The sequence below is a fragment of the Mus musculus genome, chromosome 5 (assembly GCF_000001635.26).
Source record: "Mus musculus strain C57BL/6J chromosome 5, GRCm38.p6 C57BL/6J".
In the NCBI taxonomy this organism is placed as follows: domain Eukaryota; kingdom Metazoa; phylum Chordata; class Mammalia; order Rodentia; family Muridae; genus Mus; species Mus musculus.
The window spans coordinates 114,759,552-114,781,215 of record NC_000071.6 but is presented as its reverse complement, the minus strand read 5'-3'; the positions used below and the strand labels follow the sequence as shown (position 1 = coordinate 114,781,215).

The 21,664-nt window shown below is 50.0% G+C and overlaps 2 protein-coding genes and 1 long non-coding RNA gene across 26 annotated transcripts in view; 2 read left to right on the top strand and 1 right to left on the bottom strand.

Moving 5' to 3' along the window:
* Ankrd13a (ankyrin repeat domain 13a) overlaps positions 1-6,268 on the bottom strand; it is a 30,874-nt gene extending 24,606 nt beyond the window's left edge. Inside the window, exon 1 of one of the 2 annotated variants that reach the window (NM_001378897.1) lies at positions 5,892-6,268. In NM_001378897.1, coding sequence (NP_001365826.1) covers positions 5,892-5,987 — 96 coding nt within the window. In that variant the 5' untranslated portion in view covers positions 5,988-6,268. The remainder of the gene's footprint in view (positions 1-5,891) is intronic. The other variant, NM_026718.2, reaches the window with a different exon arrangement.
* 4930515G01Rik (RIKEN cDNA 4930515G01 gene) lies at positions 6,233-7,483 on the top strand. The gene has a single exon (NR_027872.1). It is a non-coding gene; the product is annotated as an RIKEN cDNA 4930515G01 gene (long non-coding RNA).
* Positions 6,628-21,664, top strand: part of Git2 (GIT ArfGAP 2) — a 47,181-nt gene continuing 32,144 nt past the window's right edge. For 12 of the 23 annotated variants that reach the window (XM_030254522.1, XM_006530333.4, XM_017320893.2 and 9 more), the window contains exons 1-7: positions 7,689-7,902; positions 11,466-11,599; positions 14,008-14,120; positions 14,659-14,764; positions 16,543-16,629; positions 16,739-16,869; positions 19,549-19,643. In XM_030254522.1, coding sequence (XP_030110382.1) covers positions 7,851-7,902; positions 11,466-11,599; positions 14,008-14,120; positions 14,659-14,764; positions 16,543-16,629; positions 16,739-16,869; positions 19,549-19,643 — 718 coding nt within the window. In that variant the 5' untranslated portion in view covers positions 7,689-7,850. Of the gene's footprint in view, positions 7,903-11,465; positions 11,600-14,007; positions 14,121-14,658; positions 14,765-16,542; positions 16,630-16,738; positions 16,870-19,548; positions 19,644-21,664 lie in introns of all 23 variants that reach the window. The other 11 variants (XM_030254529.1, XM_030254530.1, XM_030254528.1 and 8 more) reach the window with 6 other exon arrangements.

Here is a 21,664-nt window from a genome sequence, read left to right as displayed (position 1 = left end):
GGGCTCAGCACTGAGCTACCAGAGCTTAGAAAGCAGGAGCTCTCAGAATTCAACAAACCCCAGGTCCTTGCTAGCTTGACTCTTGATTCCTCAGCCACGAGCTCTATCACATTAAAAGTTCCACTTCCCCTTTGAGTCTCGAATGAAGTCAGTGGATAATGCCACTGCTCTTGCACAAAGGCCTTCTTTACTACCCTGCCATCTTCCAGAGGCCAAGAATGGCTGGTCTTTGAGGGCAGGCTGCGGACAACCTGGGCGCTGACTCCAGCTGCCACAGTAGCTCCCATGAGTTCTCAAGGCCCTGGCACATGGCAGTCACTACCTCTGAGGTCTCCCAACAGAAGGGTGGAAGGCACCCACTGTCTTCTCTCCACCTCTCTCAGGCCACCCTGGGCCTCTGAGACTGGGGCTTCCACCTCAGGTCAGACAGGAAAAGGTATCCCCTAGGTGGCTTTGTGAGCTTGAAGTCCTGATGACCAAGGAGGTGCACCAGAGAGTCTCCGGGGGCTTCACCTCGGAATGCTCAGTGTGGGCCTTCAGGCAAGGGGCACTGACTAGAATGTGTGCCCAGAGACCTCGCCTGCCTGCCTGCCTGCCTGCCACAGACTTCCACCAGGCTCCAGGGACTCCTGCAGTGTGGAACATTCTCTCCCCTTCCCTGCTACCGTGCTTGCACTGCTGGCTCTTCGGGAAAGAGTGGACTGTCATCCTCAACAGATCCAGTGCTCCCTGCCTGCCACCCTACACTGATCCAGTGCTCCCTGCCTGCTACCCCTGCTCCCCCACTGATCCAGTGCTCCCTGCCTGCTACCCCTGCCCCCCACTGATCCAGTGCTCCCTGCCTGCCACCCTACACTGATCCAGTGCTCCCTGCCTGCCACCCCCTCACTGATCCAGTGCTCCCTGCCTGCCACCCCCCACTGGTCCCAGCACTCCTCATGCTCAGTCGCACACACCTGCCACTGCCATTGCCTTCATCTCTGTAAGAGTTCATTCACTTCCCAGCATCAGTGTGAGGCCAATGGAGTTGGCCAGATGACAACTAGAACACAGACACCTTCAACTTCAAAGCCCCACTGAACATCTGAGCCGCGGGTTAGGAGGCACTCCTGTAAGTGACTGAAACACTCCCCCAGTCGGCCAAGTCACACCACCGCCCACCGGCTCCCAGCCACACTTGGAGCTGACAAGGGTTCAGTGTCCTGGTCTGGATAAACTCAACTCTTCTCGGGCTACCATAGGTATGGGAACAAAATAGAATGCTAGTGGGCCGCCAGCTTCAGGTCCCATTCATGAGATGGGAAGGCTGAGGGGGCCAGCTGCCGACACTCAGTGGCAGCGACAGAGCAAGGCCAATGGTGGCTTTACAGCTGAGGGGACTCGGATTCTTCGGTTTTAATTTTACAGCCAACTCCCAACTCCTGTAGAAAAACCGGGACGTGAAGCTAAATCCCTGGGTTCAGGGGTGCTGACGCTGCTCAGTGGCATTGGGTCCATTTACTGTAGGCCAGAAGCTCAATCTACTGCAGTCCTTGGCTCCCCTGAAGTAGGGGCAAGCTCCCTGGATGATGAGCAGAGGTTAAGAAGGCAGGTCTGAGGCCAGCCTGGGCTCGTTGGTTTAAGACTTTAATTCTTAGCCAGGTTTAGTGGGACACCCCTTCTGCAGAGGGCAGCAGGGACTACATGTTGGAACCTTATCTTAAACACACACAGATACACACACACACACACACACACACACACACACACACACACACACAAAGCAGGGCCTGGAGAGGTGCCTTAGTGTGTAAAGAAAGTGCTTGCATCAGGTCCTGAAGTCAGACCCCCCACCCAGTGCCCATGTAAAAGCCAGGCATGACACACACCTGTCACCCCAGCACTAGGGACACAGAATCAGGAGCATCCCGGGGAACCAATGGCCAGCCGCTCTAGGGGAAATCATGAGCTGCGGGTTCAGTGATAAAGCTTGTCTCAAAAAGTAAGGTAGAGAAATGATTGAGGAAGACACCCCAACATCAACCTCTGGCCTCCCGGCTCCCTCACAGGCAAGCACAACCAGGAACACACACACACACACATACATACACCATACAAACACAAACCACACAGCCACACCACACCCACACATATGCACACAAACACAAATGCATACCAAATAAGAATAAATAAAAATACAAAATTTTGCTTTTCATTTCTCTTCTTTTCGTCTTTCTCTCCAGAGCGAGGGGAGGAGAGACAGAGACAGGATTCAGACAGAGCACAGCACCCCTCTCCAGTTTCAAATGACGGCTCAGGCACAGGCAAAGCATGCAAGTGAGAGGCTCTTCAGGTCTCTAGGACAGGAAGCACAGCGACCTGACCTACCTCAGAGAGTAGGCAGAACTAAATTAAAGATCTGAGACCCATGAGCGCTCTCGCTCTCTCTCTCTCATTACACACACACACACACAATTTAGACCTAAAAAAAAAAAGAACAACCCCACAATTTTATAAGAAAAAAATATTTAGCAGAAGCTGGCCACACCGTCTTTTAATTCCAGCCCTCAGAAGATTGACTGAGGCGGGAGGACAGCCATGAGTTCAAGGCTAGCCTAGACTACATAGTAAAGTTCCAGGCCACCCAAATTCACAGGTGATCATTCAACAAGGGCAAGCCACACGCCCCCCCCCCACAACTCAGCACTGGTACTGACCACTAAACTCAACTGCCTCCCGGTCGAAGAGGAAGGTGGCTATTTCTTAACCAATGGAGAATCTGAATGAACACACACTTCCTGCTGTGTGGCTTAAGGATATTCTAGCAATATGGATTATCTTGACCCCAAACCAGTCATATAAGTTACAATATAATGAAAGTCCAAGATGCCCCTTATTCAAAATAGTGAAAAATTTCATAACCGTGACAACAGAGAGGAGGCAGCCCTCCACTGCTACTCCGTCCCTGCTGAAGTTCAACTGTATGGTTATGACCGGCAAGATGTCCATGTCAAGGTCTACTCCCTAGACACAAGTGCTACACTGTCAAGGGACCCATTGTGTTAAATTAGGGCAGTGTCAAAACCAGAGGACCAGAGGATCGGCAAGTATGAGCATTCGCTCAACCTTGAAGTCAAGGGCAGCAATGACCTTAAGTTTTCTCCCATAGAATCTACTGCAAGACTTTAATTCCCAAGCCCTGCCAAGCCTTGCCACCCCAGGACTGGGGAGGTTAAGAAGGGAGGCCACTGAGGAGGTTTGAGGCCAGCCTGGGCCACACAGATGACTTGCAGGCCACCTAGATGTACACAGTAACACCCTGTCTCAAAATTAGAAGATTTTAATTCCCAAATTTTAATTCCAAACGTCCTCAAGATTTGTCATGGTCAAAGACAGGAGAATGTCCCCGGGTACCTTTATCGCCATTTTCAGGAAATGGTGACTGGGTCACAGCTGAGATCTTGACCAAGGTGCGCCTCTTACTTCTGCAGACAGCTCTTCCTCCTCAGTGAGGAGAAAGCTGCTTACAGAACTCAGGCCTGAAGCCCGTGGTGTGATGACAACAAACCTTCCTATCAAATGCGATTTAACCTCGTGACTCTGTACTTTCAACGGTGCTCGGTGCTCGGGATTCGAACCACTGTGTACAGCAGAACCCGTGCCAAGGCTGGATGGAACCGGAACCGGGACCCTTCCACGTCCTAGCCCCGGGCGATACACCTGCTTCAACTCCTTTTTCTGCATTTTTTTTTCATTTTTTTAAAAGATTTATTTATTGATTATATGTAAGTACACTGTAGCTGTCTTTAGACACCCCAGAAGAGGGAGTCAGATCTCGTTACGGATGGTTGTGAGCCACCATGTGGTTGCTGGGATTTGAACTCTGGACCTTCGGAAGAGCAGTCGGGTGCTCTTACCCACTGAGCCATCTCGCCAGCCCTTTTTTTTCATTTCTATTTTGAGACAGAGTCAAACTTGCCCAGACTGGCCTTGAACCTGTCATTCTCCTGCCTCAGCCTCCACGACAGCTGTGGGCCACCGTGTCCAGTCAAAACTGGTTACTGCTTCTTTGAAATGTCCAGAGTGGGCCTTGAGGATAGGCAGAAGAGCTTCTCGCTTAGATTCTAGAGAAGGCCTCTGAGCTGTGTGTGTGATGCAAAGAGTTATATCAGCAGGTATACTGGGATGCCTGAATCATCCTCTCTGGGGGCATGTGTCATATCTCTTTAAATCCTAAGTCGTTACTGTGCCATCTAATTAAGAACAATGACTCTTACAAAACCGTCTTCTGTCTGGACTACCCTCCCCTGCCCCACACACACCTGAGGATGAAACCCAGGGCCTCTCACACAATGGACAAGTGTTGGGGCCACTGCGATACACACAGTCTCATCCTTTCTTATTTATTTTCTGACAGATCATCACCAAGTTGCCCAGGCTAGCCTCCAAATCTTCCTGCTTCAACTTCCTGAGTGTCTTGGGTTACCCGTGTACACCGCCACACCCGCCATGGAATCCTTTTTTTAAATGCCACTTCTGACTTCCCATGCTGCCCATACAACTAAATATATATATATATATGGCAAGCTGCAAACCAACACTTAGAACCGTTCCAACAGCGCTTCGATGTGGGGCTGGCCCAATGTTTACCAATCAAAAGAACCAAGGGTTCGCAACAATTACTGAGTCAGTGGTTAAGTCATTCAAAAGCAAGGCTCTGACACACTGGCTAAGACGAATGAATGAAGCCAAACCGTAACAATTATGGCGGATTTCGGGAGTAATTATAAATCCTTATCTCATTTGCTACAGGCTAGAGAGCAACTCAGGGCACCCGTGCCTAATGAAATGACTGCAGTGCCATTAATGGCAGGTGTCTCATTCCTGGTGGGCGGCTCTGCCTTTCAGCAGGCTACCCCTCCCCCAAGTTAGAAGCCAGCCTGAGCTACACAGTGAATTCTAGGCTAAGCAGGGCTATACAGTGAGACCCTGTCTCAAGCAAAAAGAACAAAAACCAAGAAACCCAAACAAATGAAATAAGAATTCATATTAATGCAAAGATTCTTCACCACGGCTCTAACTAACATTGGAGTCTGATAACACTCAGTGGTGGGTGAGTGGCTGCCTTGAACACTGTAAGGCACAGCGAGGTCGCTGGCCTCTCCCCAATGCCATGCCAACAGCACCCACCTCTAAAGTCAACCCAACCCAAAACGTCTTGTCTCCTTGCATTCCCAAATATTCACTATCATCTTCATCTGAGAACCACTGATTTACAGAGGTGGGAAGAAAAGAAAAAAAAAAAAAAAAAAAAAAAAAAAGCACTTCAGAACAGGAAGGTCCTAAGGAGTCTGAGCAGCAGAGATTCTCAAACCAACCACCCTGGGGAGCTCGTTAAAACCCCGATTCCTAGGCCCAGCCGCAGCCCCATCAATTTAGACAAGTACTGGGTTTTCCGTCGTCACTGCCTCCATCCTCATCCAATGGGTAAGGAAAAGTGGGGTCCCCCCAACGTAACTGCTTTGCCCAAGGTCACAAGAGAGTTAGAACCAGGCCACCGAAGCCAACCAAGCTCTTCCCCAGCACCAGGGCGGGTGGAGTAAGGTGTGTTTCTTCCGTCTTCAAGGCCATAAAGCTTAAAGGTGAATTCTGGGGCCAGCGAGCCTGAGATAAACGATCTGGACGTGGTTTTCATTAGCCCGATGGCCTTGCGCCTTGCGCAAGGCAAGTAGGCTCTGGGGTCTCAGTTTCCTTCTCTGTCAAATGGAACAATAAGCGCTCATTCCTAACGATATCAGAAAGAGGAGAATGGACCAAAAGCCCCCGGCACCGAGCCCGGTCTACGGTAAGCGCTCTATGGATCCCGGGGCTCAGGAGGAGAACGGATCCCGACTCCGCGCCGCGCACCTCACCTGGTCCCGCAGCTCCTTCTCCAGCTGCTCGTAGTCGTTGTTCCAGACCAGGAGGTGCAGCGGGAAGCGGCTGCTGGTGTCGCGGGCCGAGGACATGGCGAGGAGGCCGCCACCCGGGCCTGACCGCCCGCCTGCCACCAGCCTGGACCCGACGGGGTCTCGGGGGCCCGCCCGACCGGCCGGAGAGCGAGGGGAGAAGGAAGGCGAGCGGGCGAGTGCGGGGCGCAGCGGGCGACAAGGGCCTCCGAGTCCGGAGCGGGCGGCGCGGCAGGCCTGGGGTCGCGGGCCGGGCTGGGGACCGGCTCGGGGACCCGCTCGGCCGCGCCCACCCCGCGCCCCGCGCGCTCGCGCCCGCGCTGACAGCTCGCGAACCGACTGCTGCCGGCCGAACCGCCCCGAACAGGGAAGTGCACGGGGAATTCCATCGCGCGCCGCGGCCGGGGGACGCGACCGCGCGACCGGCCCAAGCCGCGCTCCATGTCGCTCCGCCGCGCCCCCACCCCGGGACACACAACAAACAACGATCTGTGGGACCGCAGGGCCTCCGAGAAGCCCGAGATCTCCACGCACAAAGTCCACGATGCGCGCCCCGCGACTCTCGTCCCCTGCCCAGCCTCTTCCAGTGGTGCGCTCCACAATCGGGCCTCTTCCATCGGCTCTGCAGCCCGGGGTGAGCGCGCAGGCCGGACCAAACCATCCGGCTGGAGCCTCCCCAGGCTGCCTTCCACGATTGGTCAGAAACCATTTTGGAAGTGGGCAACGGGAACTCGTTTTCACCGGCGAGCTGGAACCTGGAGAGCTGGCACCAGATACTCTCCTGATAACGGGGTAGTTGTGTCTGTGGGCTTTTAAGCTTTGGAATCTTTGAACTGGGTGGTTCTGTGCGCGGAGGTCATCCGATGCTTTGTAAGTTAGGGTGGACGCCCGCCTCTTTAATGCCATCAGTATTCACTATCCCCAAAACTGTCTCCAGACGGGAGCGGTTGTTCCCCCAGGAGGAGAAAAACCGCCCAGTTGAAAATGACCGTTTTGTCTGAATTCCCAACTCGGCTATAATTCAAAGCGTTTGCCGTGAAGGTTTATTCCGCATCAGTCTCCTTAAGCTAGCCATTCAGATTCAGGATTGTGGCCCAAAGGACTAATGGAGAATCCAGGTTGGCTCACAATATGCACAAGTAAAATTCATTCTTTGGGTTACGACTTCAGGCGCTCTGTCTTCTCGACACAAGGAAGAACGAAGCAAGTGCTGTGTCTGCCCAGATGTTTACAACTGCCACGAAGTCGTCCAGTGCAACCTGCAAGCACCCCCTCTTCCTTATTGGCTCTAGCTACACAACCTTAGCTTTTCAGATGAGAACGATGGTTGTCCACGAATCCTGACTGACCTAGTGCATTCTCCTCGGGTGCAGGGTCATTGGAGAGTGAATGAGGCTAATACATAAAGTAGTACCTAAAAGCTCTAATGGAGGACTGCGTGGCAACTATCAATCACATTAAACAGGACCCGTGCTTCTAAGGCCTCTTATGGACATGACTAAATGAACTTAACTGTTGTCTCCCGGGAGATTATATGTATAAAATTTCTATCACAAGGTTTTGCTTCTTTCTCTGGTTCTAATCAATCCTGGAACAAGCAATCACTTCCCAAAAGGGAGACACACACACACACACACACACAATTGCGAGAGCATCTAGAGACAGGCACTGGAGGGTTGGGCGGACCTCTGCCCTCATTCAAGATGGCGATACGGAAGCGTGCCCTTTCCGGTCACATGACCTGCAGGGCTCCGCAGGCCGTCTCCCCCGCGCGTGCGCAGTGTGCCGGGGCTGAGAGGCGCTGGAAGGCGGGCGGGGGGGAGAGGCGCCGCCAGCGCCGCCCGGGGACCCGTTAGAGCGGAAGCGCAGCCGCCGCCGCCTCTGCCGTCGCTCGCGGGGTTCCCAGCAGGTGAAGCGGGCACCATGTCGAAGCGGCTCCGGAGCAGCGACGTGTGCGCCGACTGCAACGGGCCTGGTGAGTGACGCCGGGGCCCCCGCTGGCCAAGCTCTCCCGGCCGGGACCCCTGGCGGGGCGGTCCCCGCGGGCGGGAGCCTGACTGCGGCCCAGTCACCCCGACCCCCGGGCTGCCGGGGCGCGCGAGACCGTCCCGGGCCTGTCAGCCGCGCGGCCCGGGGCTCCCTCCCTCCCGCGGCCCGGGCGAGCACAGAGGCGGAGGGCCCGGGACCGGACGGGACGGGACGGGACGGGACAGGCAGCCCGGGAAGGCCAAGTGACAGGAGTCAGACGCGGGCGGCCCTAGGCTGCAGGTGTTTCCCCTTCCCCGTCTCCCGCCCCGCCCGCGCGAGTGCGCGATCGTCCGCTGCGCCGCCTCACGGGCCCCAGGGTGGAGGGCTGCCCTGCTCCGGGCGGCCGCTCCTAAGGGGAGAGACTGCCTGCCCCAGGTCGGGAGCGCAAGTTTGAGGATCCGTGCTCCCCCCCCCCCACCCCCGATTTTGCCTCTGCGTGACCTTGGACCGATGAGTTCTCTTGCTCAAACCTTGATTTCCTCCGGGTTTTTTTTCCCCCCCACCCACTGCTGGAAACTATGGCCAATGCAGTGCGCAGTGGTCAATGGACATTCCCCGGGGATCGGCTCCTTTCGTAGGATAACTCAGTTCAAAACCCTTGTAGTTCCTTCAGCCACAGTCTGGCTTCAGATTCACACTGTCACTCGCAGCGACTTCGAACCGCCAAAACTGTTCTAAACTGCAGATAGGATTTGGATTTGAAGATTGGATCTGGCTTTGTAATTGGAACCCAACTGACAGGTCTCGATCCTGATTTTGTGTGTGTGTGTGTGTGTGTGTGTGTGTGTGTGTGTGTGTGTGCTTGCTTTGGTCCTTGGACTTTTCGGGTTTGAAGTCAAATATCAGATGACTTTCCTGGTGTAGCAGTGTTCAATAGACAGTCTTAATTAAGCCATTGAACGTCAGCGGCTTGCAACAGATTTTTCTCTTCGTCTTGTCATTTGGAAGCAGAGACTGGTTTTAAGTGGTACGGTGGTAACCAGTACTGGTTATTTCATGGCCCTGGGTCCTACAGGTTAACAAATGGAAGATAAGGAGAGGCAGAGGCACTTTTAAAAGAGATGCTTTGTTTGCAAGCCGCGTTTATACAAACTATTATTTGGCTAACGATGTTGTGTGTTCCGCTTCCTTCTTTTCTTGCTTGTGTTCCGTTGATTCATGTCTAACTTAAAACTTCCTCTTGGGATGCTTGCTTCTTACTTCTCCAGGGATTGGTCCGTGGTAGAGGCGGGCTGCCTCCCCTTGCCACCCCGATACTGTCTTGTCCATTTTGTGGTGTTTTGGGGCCTTTTCTATTGTTTCATATTAGAGGTCTTGAATGCCAACATCTAGAAAGGCTTGAGTCACTTCCTGTTTTGAATAGAATGAAGCTACCTTGAAGGCTGAGGAACAGCTAGGAATAGGTGCTGCCTTTTGTGCACAGCTCAGGGGAAAGGTTACCTGTAGGAGTAGGCTCCTTTGAAATCCTCATGCTAAGGCCTTCTCAGAAGATGCTCAGACAGACATTTGACTCTCCTGGACGTTTGCAGAAGATGGGTGGGGGCACAGATACTTTTGAAGTCCACTTGTGTTGTTCCTGGAGCCTGATTAAAAAGTCCTGCCTTTCCGGGCGTGGTGGCACTCGCCTTTAATCCAAGCACTCGGGAGGCAGAGGCAGGCGGATTTCTGAGTTCGAGGCCAGCCTGGTCTACAAAGTGAGTTCCAGGACAGCCAGGGCTATACAGAGAAACCCTGTCTCGAAAAAACAAAAAACAAACAAACAACAACAAAACAACAACAACAACAACAACAAAGTCCTGCCTTCTAGATGAACTGGAGGGGCTTCACGCAGCTTCACTCGTAAAAGCTTAAGTTTTATGTGTCGTCTGTATTCTTTCCATGGGCTTCTGTTCCATGGTGTTTAAGTGATTAATGGAGACCATTGTGTGGTGCGCGTTAAAATGTTGTCATCCTGTCATCCTTTTCTTGACTAGTTTGCCCCAAGAGTACTGTGGACCTCTGGTAATAAAAAGCAAAGTCACGCTTTCAGTCTCAATATTAATAACTTGCTGCAGAAGCAGAGATGTCACACATCTGCAAGCAAAGCCTCCTGTTTCCTACCCTTGCTCCTTAGAATGGCTGGTAGCACCTATGGTAAAGCTGGCTGAAACCCTTTCTGTTTTGTTTTAGAGGAGACGCTTCACTGTCTGCCTTTGTGTGTTGGGGATCAAAGCCAGGCCCTGACAATTGCTAGGAGAGCCACACCCTCAGCCCTGATTTCTTGTTTGTTTCTAATGAATCTAGTTCATTTTAAATGCATCATTCTTGTGCCAAGATGACACTCTAATTTTGTTCTTTACATCGTCCCTTCTGTGAGATAGATACATCACTATTCCAGTTTGGTCCTCAGTGAGAACACTCCAAGACGCAGCTTGCCTCAGATGATTGCACAAGAGGTGGCACGGCAGGGTTGGGATTCAAACCATGGACTGTTTGTCTCCATAACCAGCCCTCTTAACCACTGTACACCTTGATTGAAATCCCGTAACTTTTCATTAAATGGTTTGAAAGGGTTGGAATAAACATAAAAGTGGTAAAGATGCTCTACATGCATTTCAGAGATTTTTGTGGACATTGAAGAATTTTAAACTGAACCCTTAGGCCAGGCAGCTGGGGTAGCATCTAATGCCACCCCACATGAGTCTGATGAAATGGGGTTTCTAGGGCTCAGTTTACTCACACAGATCCGTCCTACCCGCCCAGTGTGAGTTACTCCTGTCTGCAGTTTTGTGGGATTTTAAAGGAAAAAGGTATTGTACTCAATTAAAAATACCATCATTTTTGTTTTCCGTCTGTTCGTTTGAAGTACCTTCCTTCAGATCCAGCAGGTGGTCAAAAACTGCAGTGCTAGCATAGAGCATTGTCTCTCTGAGCAGAATGAGCCACCCTTGCTTGCCCGGGGCATGGGGGCCTGGACGCTTCTGCAGTTCTCTTCTGGCTTCTGTTAGCACCTGGGTCTGGACTGCCTGCTCTGGGCAGCAATAAGTTCACCATTTACCTTAGCTACTGTTACGCACTGTGTGTGTGTCAGGATCACACAGCTCTGTTATTCTCAAAAAGGGACTCGACGCGGTCATCCAGATGGAGGTCAGCATAGAGTGCTTGCCTAGCCCAGACAAGGCCCCTGGCTCAGTCTCCAGCACTGGAAGCAAACAGCGGAGCAACCACCCCTGCTCCCTCAATCTGCTGCTCTAACCAACATCCCCTGAGAGCACGAGTCTGTGGCGTGCACCCACATCCAGGCTGCAGACTGGCCTGCACAGGAAGGTGACTGCTGTGTGCAGCTGCCAACCTAGTTAGCAGAGCGGTCAGTCCGGGTGGGGGGATCATCAGCCTCCTAGGCTGAGGAGCAGATAAAACAACAAAAATGTGCTCTGTTTTTCTTAAAAACCAAACATCACTCATCTTTTGCCATCCTGTACACAGCAGCCAATTGGTGTCCTTGCCACTGAGGGGTTGTTCTTTTTCCAGATCCTTCCTGGGCGTCAGTAAATAGGGGAACTTTCATATGTGACGAATGTTGCAGTGTCCATCGGAGCCTGGGGCGCCATATCTCCCAAGTGAGGCATCTTAAACACACAGCATGGCCTCCAACCCTGCTCCAGGTAAACCATAGGAAGAGTTCTCATAATTGGAAAATTATATTTTAGTGATTGTTGCTTAACAACTAAAATACTGCCTACTATACATCTTAAATCTTATAAAAGTTTACTCTCTATGTATAGTATAAAGTGCTGCCCTGTGTTGAAGTCATTGTCTGTCCTTTCTTTGTTTACCTAACATAATTGTGTTCCCCACATTCAGTTATACATAGACAGATATATCAATAGATTGTGTCGATAAAAGCTTAAATTCTCTAGTGCGTTTTCATTGGTGGCTTTCTAGAGAGATTATCACCAGAAATTGTTGTGTTGTGCTGTGTTGTGTTGTGTTTTGTTTTGAAACAGAGTCTCGCTATATAGCCCTAGCTGGCCTTGAACTCACAGACAATCCACCTGCCTCTGCTAAGTACTAGGATTAAAGGTAATTGCAACCGTGCCCAACTTCAGAAATCATTTTATTTTTTTAGATGTATTTCATATATATGTCTGTGTGTGTGTGTGTGTGTGTTTGTGTGTGTGTGTATGCCTGTGTGTGTGCATGTGTGTGTGTGTCTGTGTGTGTTTGTGTGTATGTTTGTGTGTGTGTATGCCTGTGTATGTGTCTGTGTGTGTCTGTGTGTGTTTGTGTGTGTGTGTATGCCTGTGTGTGTCTGTGTGTGTTTGTGTGTGTGCTCACAGAGGCCAGAAGAGGGCACTGGATTTCCTGACACTGGAATTACAGAGCGTTGTGAACCACACCGGTGCTGGGACTCAAATCCGGGTCTTCTACCAGAGCAGCAAGTGTTTGGTTTAACACTGAGCCATCTCTGCAGCACTCAGACATTTTTTAAAGTCTTTCTTTCCTATAAATTGTAATAGATGATCCAGAAAATTTTCATTAACAGGCAAATTTCTGAGTACCTGCCTATATTTTTAGAACTTTTTTTTTTTCCTGCTTTGATAGCAGCATAGACTGGGATTCCGCAGAAATTGCTTCAACATTTGAAGTTTTTAAAAAGCTCTTGCTGTTAGGCAGAGACTTGAGTGAGCGTGTTTTGATCGCATGCCTAACACTTGTCAGGGGTCTTTGTCTTATTTGGGATCTGATGTCATGTTCCCGGTACTTCTGTTTGCGATACACAGTCTTCATGTCTCCTGGAACTCAGGGATTAATCCTGTGTTTTGCGATATTTGTCTTAATACACATCTTACTAAAGCTGTAACAGCTGCACAGCAGTACTTAAACTCCCACAAACGAAGGGACCAGAGCAAGTGGTTCGGGTTACTGATGAGAAGCCCTGAGAGCTGCACTAGCAGCCGGGTAGCTCTAGGAGTCCTGATTGGAAAGGAAGTTGAGAGAGATTTATTAAAAGTTCTACTTAGGGGCTGAAGAGATGGCTCAGCCTTTAAATGCTAGCTAACAACCATAAATCCCCGAGTTCTGTTAGAAGTGTTCAAAGGCCCCTTCTCGTGAAAGGGTTAGCTAGCGCCCTCCACCACATTGTGAGTTCTGTTAGAAGTGTCCAAAGGCCCCTTCTCGTGAAAGGGTAGCTAGCACCCTCCACCACATTGTGAGTTCTGTTAGAAGTGTCCAAAGGCCCCTTCTCGTGAAAGGGTAGCTAGCACCCTCCACCACACTGTGAGTTCTGTTAGAAGTGTCCAAAGGCCCCTTCTCGTAAAAGGGTTGGCTAGCGCCTTCCACCACACTGTGTTTGTTTACAGCTTTAGAATTTACAGATGGTCCAGAGATGAATGATTGAAAATGTTAGCAGGGCGTGGTGGCACACGCCTTTAATCCCAGCACTCGGGATGCAGAGGCGGCGGATTTCTGAGTTCGAGGCCAACCTGGTCTGCAGTGAGTTCCAGGACAGCCAGGGCTACACAGAGAAACCCTGTCTCAAAACAAACAAACAAACAAAAAAAAAAACAAAAAACAAAAAAAAAGAAAATGCTAGGGTTGACTTTAAGGCAGCAGACTCTGAAATGTGTGTGTGTGTGTGGGGGGGTCAGGACCACAGTGGGGTGTGAGAGAGCTTAGCACGCAGACGTGTGCTTATAGCATTACTTTAATCATGTACAAAGAAAGTAACATAATTATTAACAAGATATTTTAAATAGGTGAATTTAATGAAAAGCATTGAGTGAGTGGTGTACACAATGGTAAACGGCGTGTGTTCAGGCAGGTGTGTGCCAAGGAGCCGGGATTGGGCTATCCTACACACAAAGCTGGCTCCCATGTGGAGCTCCAAGGTCTCACTGCCAGTCAGGAACAGTGACGGCCCGGTCCCCAGTCTCACTGTGCAGTCAGACGCAGTGGCGGGAGGTCCCCAGATATGGAGTGTTTTTAGTGCAGCACTGTTTTTTCATTTTTGTTACTGGTTGTTTTTGACTATTTGTGGGATAAAATGTCCTCTCCTACTCCTTGTTTTCAGATGGTTGAGACCTTGTACAACAATGGTGCTAACTCTATATGGGAACACTCTCTGCTGGACCCTGCCTCTATCATGAGTGGGAGGCGGAAAGCTAACCCACAGGACAAAGTTCAGTGAGTGGAGTGGTTATAACTTCTATTTCTTCTCAGCAAGTGGCCCTGTGGAAAGGAGTGTGGCTATTTTGATCAGCCTCCAAAGGGGCTGTGGGCTATGCCTGGGCATTTGCTGTGAGGAAGGCAGGGGGAGGGAGGCAGGGGGACCATAACTTTGGATGCTCACCCAATTGAAGTTAGTGATTTCTCCAGTTGGAGTCCAGGGCTTGGAGCTTGACTCCGGGTGATGAGGTAGATGAAACCGAGCGCTCTGTCTGCTGGCCGCAGCGTTCTGGCAGTGCCGGGCCTGTGACACAGGGTTAGATGCTGCTTCCTCAGGGTGCCCAGTTGAGAAAGGTAAAGGGAAGAGAGGCGCTGGGAAGTTCAGGCGTTCTCTTATCAGCTCAGGCCTTTGACTCTGCTGCAGTGGAGTCCAGCTTTGCCCTTCTTACTGTCCAGTGGGGGGGGGGGGGTGTCACTTCCTCTTCTTACAGCACAAAGAATGAGAAATGTGTCAGAGCTGTTAAGTGAACTGTGTTCTTATTTGTTTCCAAACCAGCCCCAATAAAGCAGAATTCATCAGAGCCAAGTATCAGATGTTAGCGTTCGTCCACCGATTGCCCTGCCGCGAGGACGACAGCGTGACGGCCAAAGATCTCAGTAAGGTGGGCGCGCTCTGCCTTCTGTGGGGCCGTGAGATGGGCCGCTTCCCTTAAAGCCATGTCAGGAGGAAGAAGCAGCCTTTTGCAAGTGCCTTTGACTAACTGACCTTTCTCCCTTACACAGCATTCACTCCTCTCAGACACACTGGACAAAAGGAAAACACGCTTCTAAGAAACTGTATTTTTTTCCCCTTTTATTTTCATTTTCATTTAATTGATTAATTAATTTGTACTTTTTCGGTACAGTTTTCACATAGATTTTGATAAGTTCTTTACTTGAGAATAATAGCCATTTCAAAGAAGGTTTTCTAGAGAACCTAGCATCTGAAATAGAGCAGAGGAAGGAGGCTGACTGCTTCAGATGTCCAGGTTCAAGGCTGGAGGGCAAAGTGCACCTAGAGCTGTAGCACAGCCGTGTCTGTTACACCGCGAGCGGTGCCTTCTTGTGGGCCTTGGCTGTTTCTACGAGATGCCGTAAAAATGCACATCACAGTTTTTTGAGCGGTGCTTTGAACTAGATGCTCACTCAAGACAGCGTGTGCACAATTCAGAATACTAATTCTGCACAGATGTAAGTGATTTTCCTAGTGAGTAAATAGTTTCCTTTTTTTACCAAATAAAAAACATGGCCAGGTGTGGTGGCACACATCTTTTTTTAGTCCCCGGTATTCAGGAGGCAGAGACAGGCAGACAGCTGTGAATTCAAGGCCAGCTTGGTCTATATAGTGAGTTCCAGGTCAGCCTGGGCTACAGTGAGTCCTTGTGTAAAGGGTGTGTGTGTAAAAATAAGAAGAAGAATAAAAAGAAGAAGAGAGCGATGACTTGGGCTGGAGAGGTGGATCAGTGATTGAGCACACACTGTTCCTGCAGATGGCTCATGAGATGACTCACGGCACATCTAACGCCAGCTCCGGGGACCTGACACCCCCTTCTGGCCTCTGTTGGCACCTGCACTCAGTGTACATTGATGTACGCATACATACAATTAAAAATAAAATTAAAAAAAAAAAACAAAGACTGGTTCCGTAGGACTCATCTGCCCTGTGAGCCAGTCAGGACAGTTGTAGAGTAGCCCTGAAGGAGAGAGCCATTTGTTCTTTGGGAGTTTAAAAGCGTTTCTGTGATGATACGGATTTAGTGTGCACAGGCCCACTTCCCACTGAGCGCAGCCTGGCAGAATCGCTGTGTGGACAAACAGCACAGACTTGAGCAGGTGGCCAGCGTGTGCCGCGGGTGGCTGGAGCCGCTGGGATCCGCGCTGTGGCAGCAGCTGAAGACTGATAGATGCTGTGGCAGCAGCTGAGTTTTGAATTATTTCCTGTCTCCTTCAGTACACACCATAACCCTCCTGGTAGAGGGCACCGTAGCACCCAGGTTCCTCTGCTCAGAGATTTTCTCAGAACACACAGCTGGAGGGAGGTAGACCTTGAAATCCAACCACACACACACACACACACACACACACACACACACACCACCTCCTGGTCAAGTGCTTCTTGCTGGGTTTATGGTTGTACCTCTTACTGGCAAGTCCTGCGTCTGGGCAGATTGGCCTTGGCAGTCCAAGCTCCTTGTTGTTAAACTGACAGACCCACCTGCAGCCTGAAGCCATTGTAAACAGCAAAGAACCCACCAACCCACCCACCCACCCATCCCAGCCATCTTCCTGAGCCAAACAAGACCCGTTACTGGTGTAAAGTGTGTTAGAGTGCGCGGCCAGCAGCTCGGGCACATCTCTCCTGACACTTCTGACAAGTACTCTGTTTCTGTTTGTTTTTCAGCAACTCCATTCAAGTGTGAGAACAGGGAATCTTGAGACCTGTCTGAGACTGTTGTCTTTAGGAGCCCAAGCCAACTTCTTTCATCCTGTACGAAAATGTCAATTATTCAGATATTAAACGGAAGCTGAGTTATGTTTGGATAGTCCAGGTCTGCTCAGTTTGTTCTTTTTGTCTACTTCTTATTAATAATTCTTAGGAAAAAGGAAGCACTCCACTCCACGTCGCCTCCAAAGCAGGACAGATCTTACAGGCTGAATTGCTGGCCGTGTATGGAGCTGACCCAGGCACACAAGATTCTAGTGGGAAGACTCCTGTTGACTATGCAAGGTGAGAGGCTGAGGTTCTCACTGCACTGCGTGCTGAACGTTTCTTTTTTTCCTTGCTAAGCGACTACTCTGGGTATGGCTTGTGTTTAGCCCCTTTAAAGACTTCCATTCTATTATTTTGTTGATGAAGATGTTTCAAATGTGTGTCAGCTGAGACAGACAAGATGAAAGGACTGCCGAGTCCTAGCTGGTGTGGTTAACACCCGGTCATCATAGCACAGTGGTTTTCAGGTTATAGCATACAGATCAGGGATCAGGAACTGGGAGGGGGTGGCTAGAGAGTGGGCTCAGTGGTTCAGATTGCCATCTGCTCTGCAGAGAACTGGGGTTCAGGGTTCAGTTTCCAGAACCACGGTGCCTCATCTGTACCTCCAATTTCAGGAGATCCAGCACTCTCTTCTGACCTCCAAGGGCACCAGGCACACACACGGTACACTTATGAGCAGACAACATTGTATACGTAAAAGTCAATACATCTTAATTTTTAAAATTAAATAATTAAAGAAGGCTAGGGAAATGGCACACTGAGTGGTGTGCTTCCCTATAAGCATGAAGAACAGAACTGGGTTGGAAACGGCACAGGGCCGCAGCCCTGGCCTGCCTGCTGTCTGTGGGCAAGGTTAAGACAGGCAGATCTTGGACAAGCCTGTTACTGTGTTCTCCTAAGTATCTGGAGCTGCATGAGGGGACTTCATGGGGCCTAATCAATGTTAAAACCTGCAGATTTAACTGATGAAAGATGGATAGCTTTCCTTGTTTTCCCTGTTATTTTATTAACTATGAAGGATCACATTCTGTCATAAAGAATGCAATGGGAAATGACAAAAGTCTGTCCTAGAGTCCTAGAACTTACTTCTCTGGAAGAGATGATTAATAAATTCTTGAAAAGTTTGAGGCAAGATTATATATGATTTGTTGTCAAAATGGACAGCCATGTTTTGTTTTGTTTTCCTTTGGAAGACTGCGTGACTCTGTAACTCAGGCCGGCCTTGAATTCAGAACAGTCTTCCTGCTGTGCTGCCTGCCCTCCCCGTGCTCTGATCACACGTGTGAACTACCATGCATGGCTGACAGTGGGTCTTAAAAAGCACATGTGCTTCAGTCGAGAAAAGCCCCGCTGCCTTAAGAACCTTCGTGTGGTCCTCAGAGTCCACAGGAGGAGCCAGGTGTGGGCTCCCACATCTGTAAGCCCAGCTGGATGAGAGGCAGAGAGGGGAGTCATAAAGTGTGAAGCAGCTCTCATGGCCTGTGCAGACCCTGCTGCCATCAGGATGGACAGCAAAAGCCCACTCCAGAAGTCGTCTCCCGAGCCACACACATGCCATGATACACACTCACAGTCACACACATAATCCCTTTTAAAGGGCATCTGTTAGGGGCAGTGGGGACTTGCTGTGCAAACATGAAGATCAGAGTTTAGATCCTCAAAACACACAAATGCCGTAGAGGAGTGGGGGTCTACTCTGTTCCAATCATAGGAGGCAGAGACAGAGGATGGCCATAGCTAGCTGACGAGCAAGACTGCTGTACCATCAGATTCTAGTTCAGTCAAGACCCTGCCTCAGTGATGGGTAGAGAGAGATTGCTGACGTAAGCCTTGAGTCTCCATAGACGTGTACACACACACACACACACACACACACACACACACACACACGTGCAGAAAATGAACATGTGTCAGGTGGTTTCCTTGTGGTGGCCCCAGTGAATCCATTACTTGAGATGGTCTTTGAGGAGCTGGTTGAATATGGACCTGTGAAGGAGGAGCTAAAGTATCCTCCAGAGAGGGAAGGTGGAGTGTTCATCCCCGTGGCGATGGGCCAGGAGACGAGCAGCGCTTCATCAGCACTGAGGTCCCACCATGCTGCTTCATTTCACCCCCTGAGAGAGAGAGCTCTGCCAGGTGCACGGACGCAGGCTGAGACGCTGTCTGGTGGACATGTGTGTGTGTCATTGGTCAGGAAGAATTGTGTGGAGAGAGAACCTGGCTAAAGCTAGATTGATGTTTGGAGATAAGCAGAATGCCTCCACTTCCTTGAGCACTTTGCATGGAATAGCCTGTCTGAGTCACAATGTCTCAGCGTCAGAGTTTACTTCTACACTGAAGGACCCAGGCAGCTTGGCTGAGAGTTAAGAAAGGCAGCCCTGTTTCCTGTTGATGCAGAGGCAGGAGTAGCCGCTGGGGAGTAGCCGCGGGGACAAGCTCTGCAGTGGGTCAGTCTGCCTGAAGCCCTTCAGTGATTTTGGATTTCTGGACTGATATGAGGCCAGCTGACCGCGTGCATCAGGATCATGTGAAGGAAGGGCTTCTCCAGGGTGTTGACGCCTGGGGCCGTCCTGTCCTGACTGACCCAGAATTCCCAAGGGTCTGTATTCTGGGAACACTCCAGCTAGCTGTTGAGAACCTCTTCCATCACCTCGTTAAGTGAAGTCAGTTTTTGCCCCTCTCCTAAGTTTTTAAGTGCATAAAATGCACTCTCCTATGCCATAAGGAAAGAAACTATCTTGGGTGGGAGCCCCAGCTTCCAGAGGGACTGAAAGTGATGGTGATAGTCCGCCATGCACAGTATTCCAGACAGCCGTGTTTGATAAGCTGCTCAGGTATCTCAGAACGCTTTGTTCGCTCTGACCTGGCTGGTGGATGGTGAGCTGTGTCAATGGTGCTTTGTTCTCTTGGTAGGCAAGGAGGGCACCATGAGTTGGCAGAACGCCTCATAGAAATACAGTACGAGCTGACGGATAGACTGGCCTTCTACCTCTGCGGCCGGAAACCAGGTGAGTGAGAGGAGAGCAGCCTTGCTCGCCTCTTATCTGGAGTGACAAGTTAGGACCGCATTGCTACTTGGAAAGACAGAAAGAGAAGATGATTATCAGTAGGGTTTGTATTTGGGCAGACAGTGTAATGGCAGAGTTTTTTTTTTCTTTTTAATATATATTATTTATTGTTATTTCTATGATTGCACGTAGCTGTCTTCAGACACACACCAGAAGAGTGCATCAGATCCCATTACAGATGGTTGTGAGCCACCATGTGGTTGCTGGGATTTGAACTCAGGACCTCTGGAAGAACAGTTGGTGCTCCTAACCACTGAGCCATCTCTCCAGCCCAACAGCAGAGTTTTTATGTTTGCATTTGTTTTGCATTTGCTATCATCTCATGATGTATCTCAGCTTTGCCTGCAACTTTCTGTGTACCTTCAGGTGGTTTTAATTTTTTTTACAATTTTTTTTGAGATACTGTAATTACATCATTTCCCCCCCACCCTTTTCCCCTCCAAACCCTCCTGCATACTACACACCATGCAGTAGAAGCGCAGAGCTAGAGCCTTCATCACTAGAAGAGTGCTGAGAACAGGCTCGGCCTTGTTCACTCTCTCTTCGCCTCACGAAGTGAGATTAATCTTTATCCCTCTCATAAGTCTGGAAATCTGTAAGTATCCCACACTAATAATGGAAAGAGGGCCATTCAGGTGTGACACCACCTACAAAGCGGGACTCTACAGTATTTCGGAACATTTGGTTTTATAAGCTGCTCAGCTGTCTCAGAGCGGCTTGTCAGAGTGAGGTGGCCCTTTACCTGGCCTGGTTTGTGGATCTGGAACAGGAGTCAGTAAACTGTAGTCTGAGCACAATCCAGCCCTCGACCAGTTTCATTAAATAACATGTTGCTGAAAGGTGACCACGCCTGCTGCTATGTGTGTGTGGCTGTGGCTGCTGCCACAGAACAGAAGTGGAGCTGAGTGCAATGCACAGAATAGCAGATAAACACAAAGCCTAAAGCATTGTCTCTACAGCCCTATGCAGAGACATTGCCAACCCCATTTAAAAAACACGTCTGTGGAGGAGCACATACTGTGGGATGTGTGTGCACGCACACACGTGTATATGTGTATGATCACACACAGGGCAGAGTTCAACGTGCAGGAGTTCTCTCTTACCGTGTGGTTTCTGGGGAATCACACTTAGGTTGTCAGAAGTGGCCGTGAGTACTTGTAATCCTGAGCCACCTCGTTCCTGTGTGCAGATTCCTTTCTCTGATTGTGCAGTAGCATTAGGAGTCATTTGGGGGCAAGGTGGAGCAAGCATATGCTAGCCCATCTCTCCTTCTGAATGGAACTAAAAACTATGGACAAAATGCTTAGCTTTGAAAAGCAAATCTTAGCTAAGAATAACAAGACCCAAAGTCCCATCAAGCTTGTAGCATCTTCCTTCTTTGGATGCAGTGACGGCCTGTGATATGGAGCTGCAGGTACAAAGAGGCCTTCTCTTTCCGATTTCAGAAATGAGACCTAAAGCAGACAGACAAGAAGAAGGTTCCTCTGGGTTGTTTTATTTTATTTTCCCTCTCTTTCTAAAGGGAATATGTGTGGGTAGCCACAGCAATGGCACAGATGTATAAATGTCTGGCACCAGCATGAAAGAATATGGATTGTGTTTCTCTTGCTGCCTGCTTAGTAGGCAAATCCCAGCCTGCCCTGTTGCCTGCTAAAAACAGAAATAACACTTGACATAGATGTTGAAGAAGCCCAGAGTCTTGCAATACAATGTTTAGAATATCCCAGATTCCGTCCATAGTGACTCAGGAGAGAAAAAGCTGGGAAAACCAAGGGCTGCATAGAGAAAGCAGGCACTAGGTGAACAGGCGCTAGGCCTGGGGCCAGATGGTGGTCAGCAGGTAAAGAGAATGGGCCACCCAGTGACCTGAGTGATCCTGTGACGCACAGGATAGAGAGCCAGCTTCCATGAGTTGTCCTGTTGGAATTGTCAGAAGCATTTTAACCAGCTAATAAGAGCGT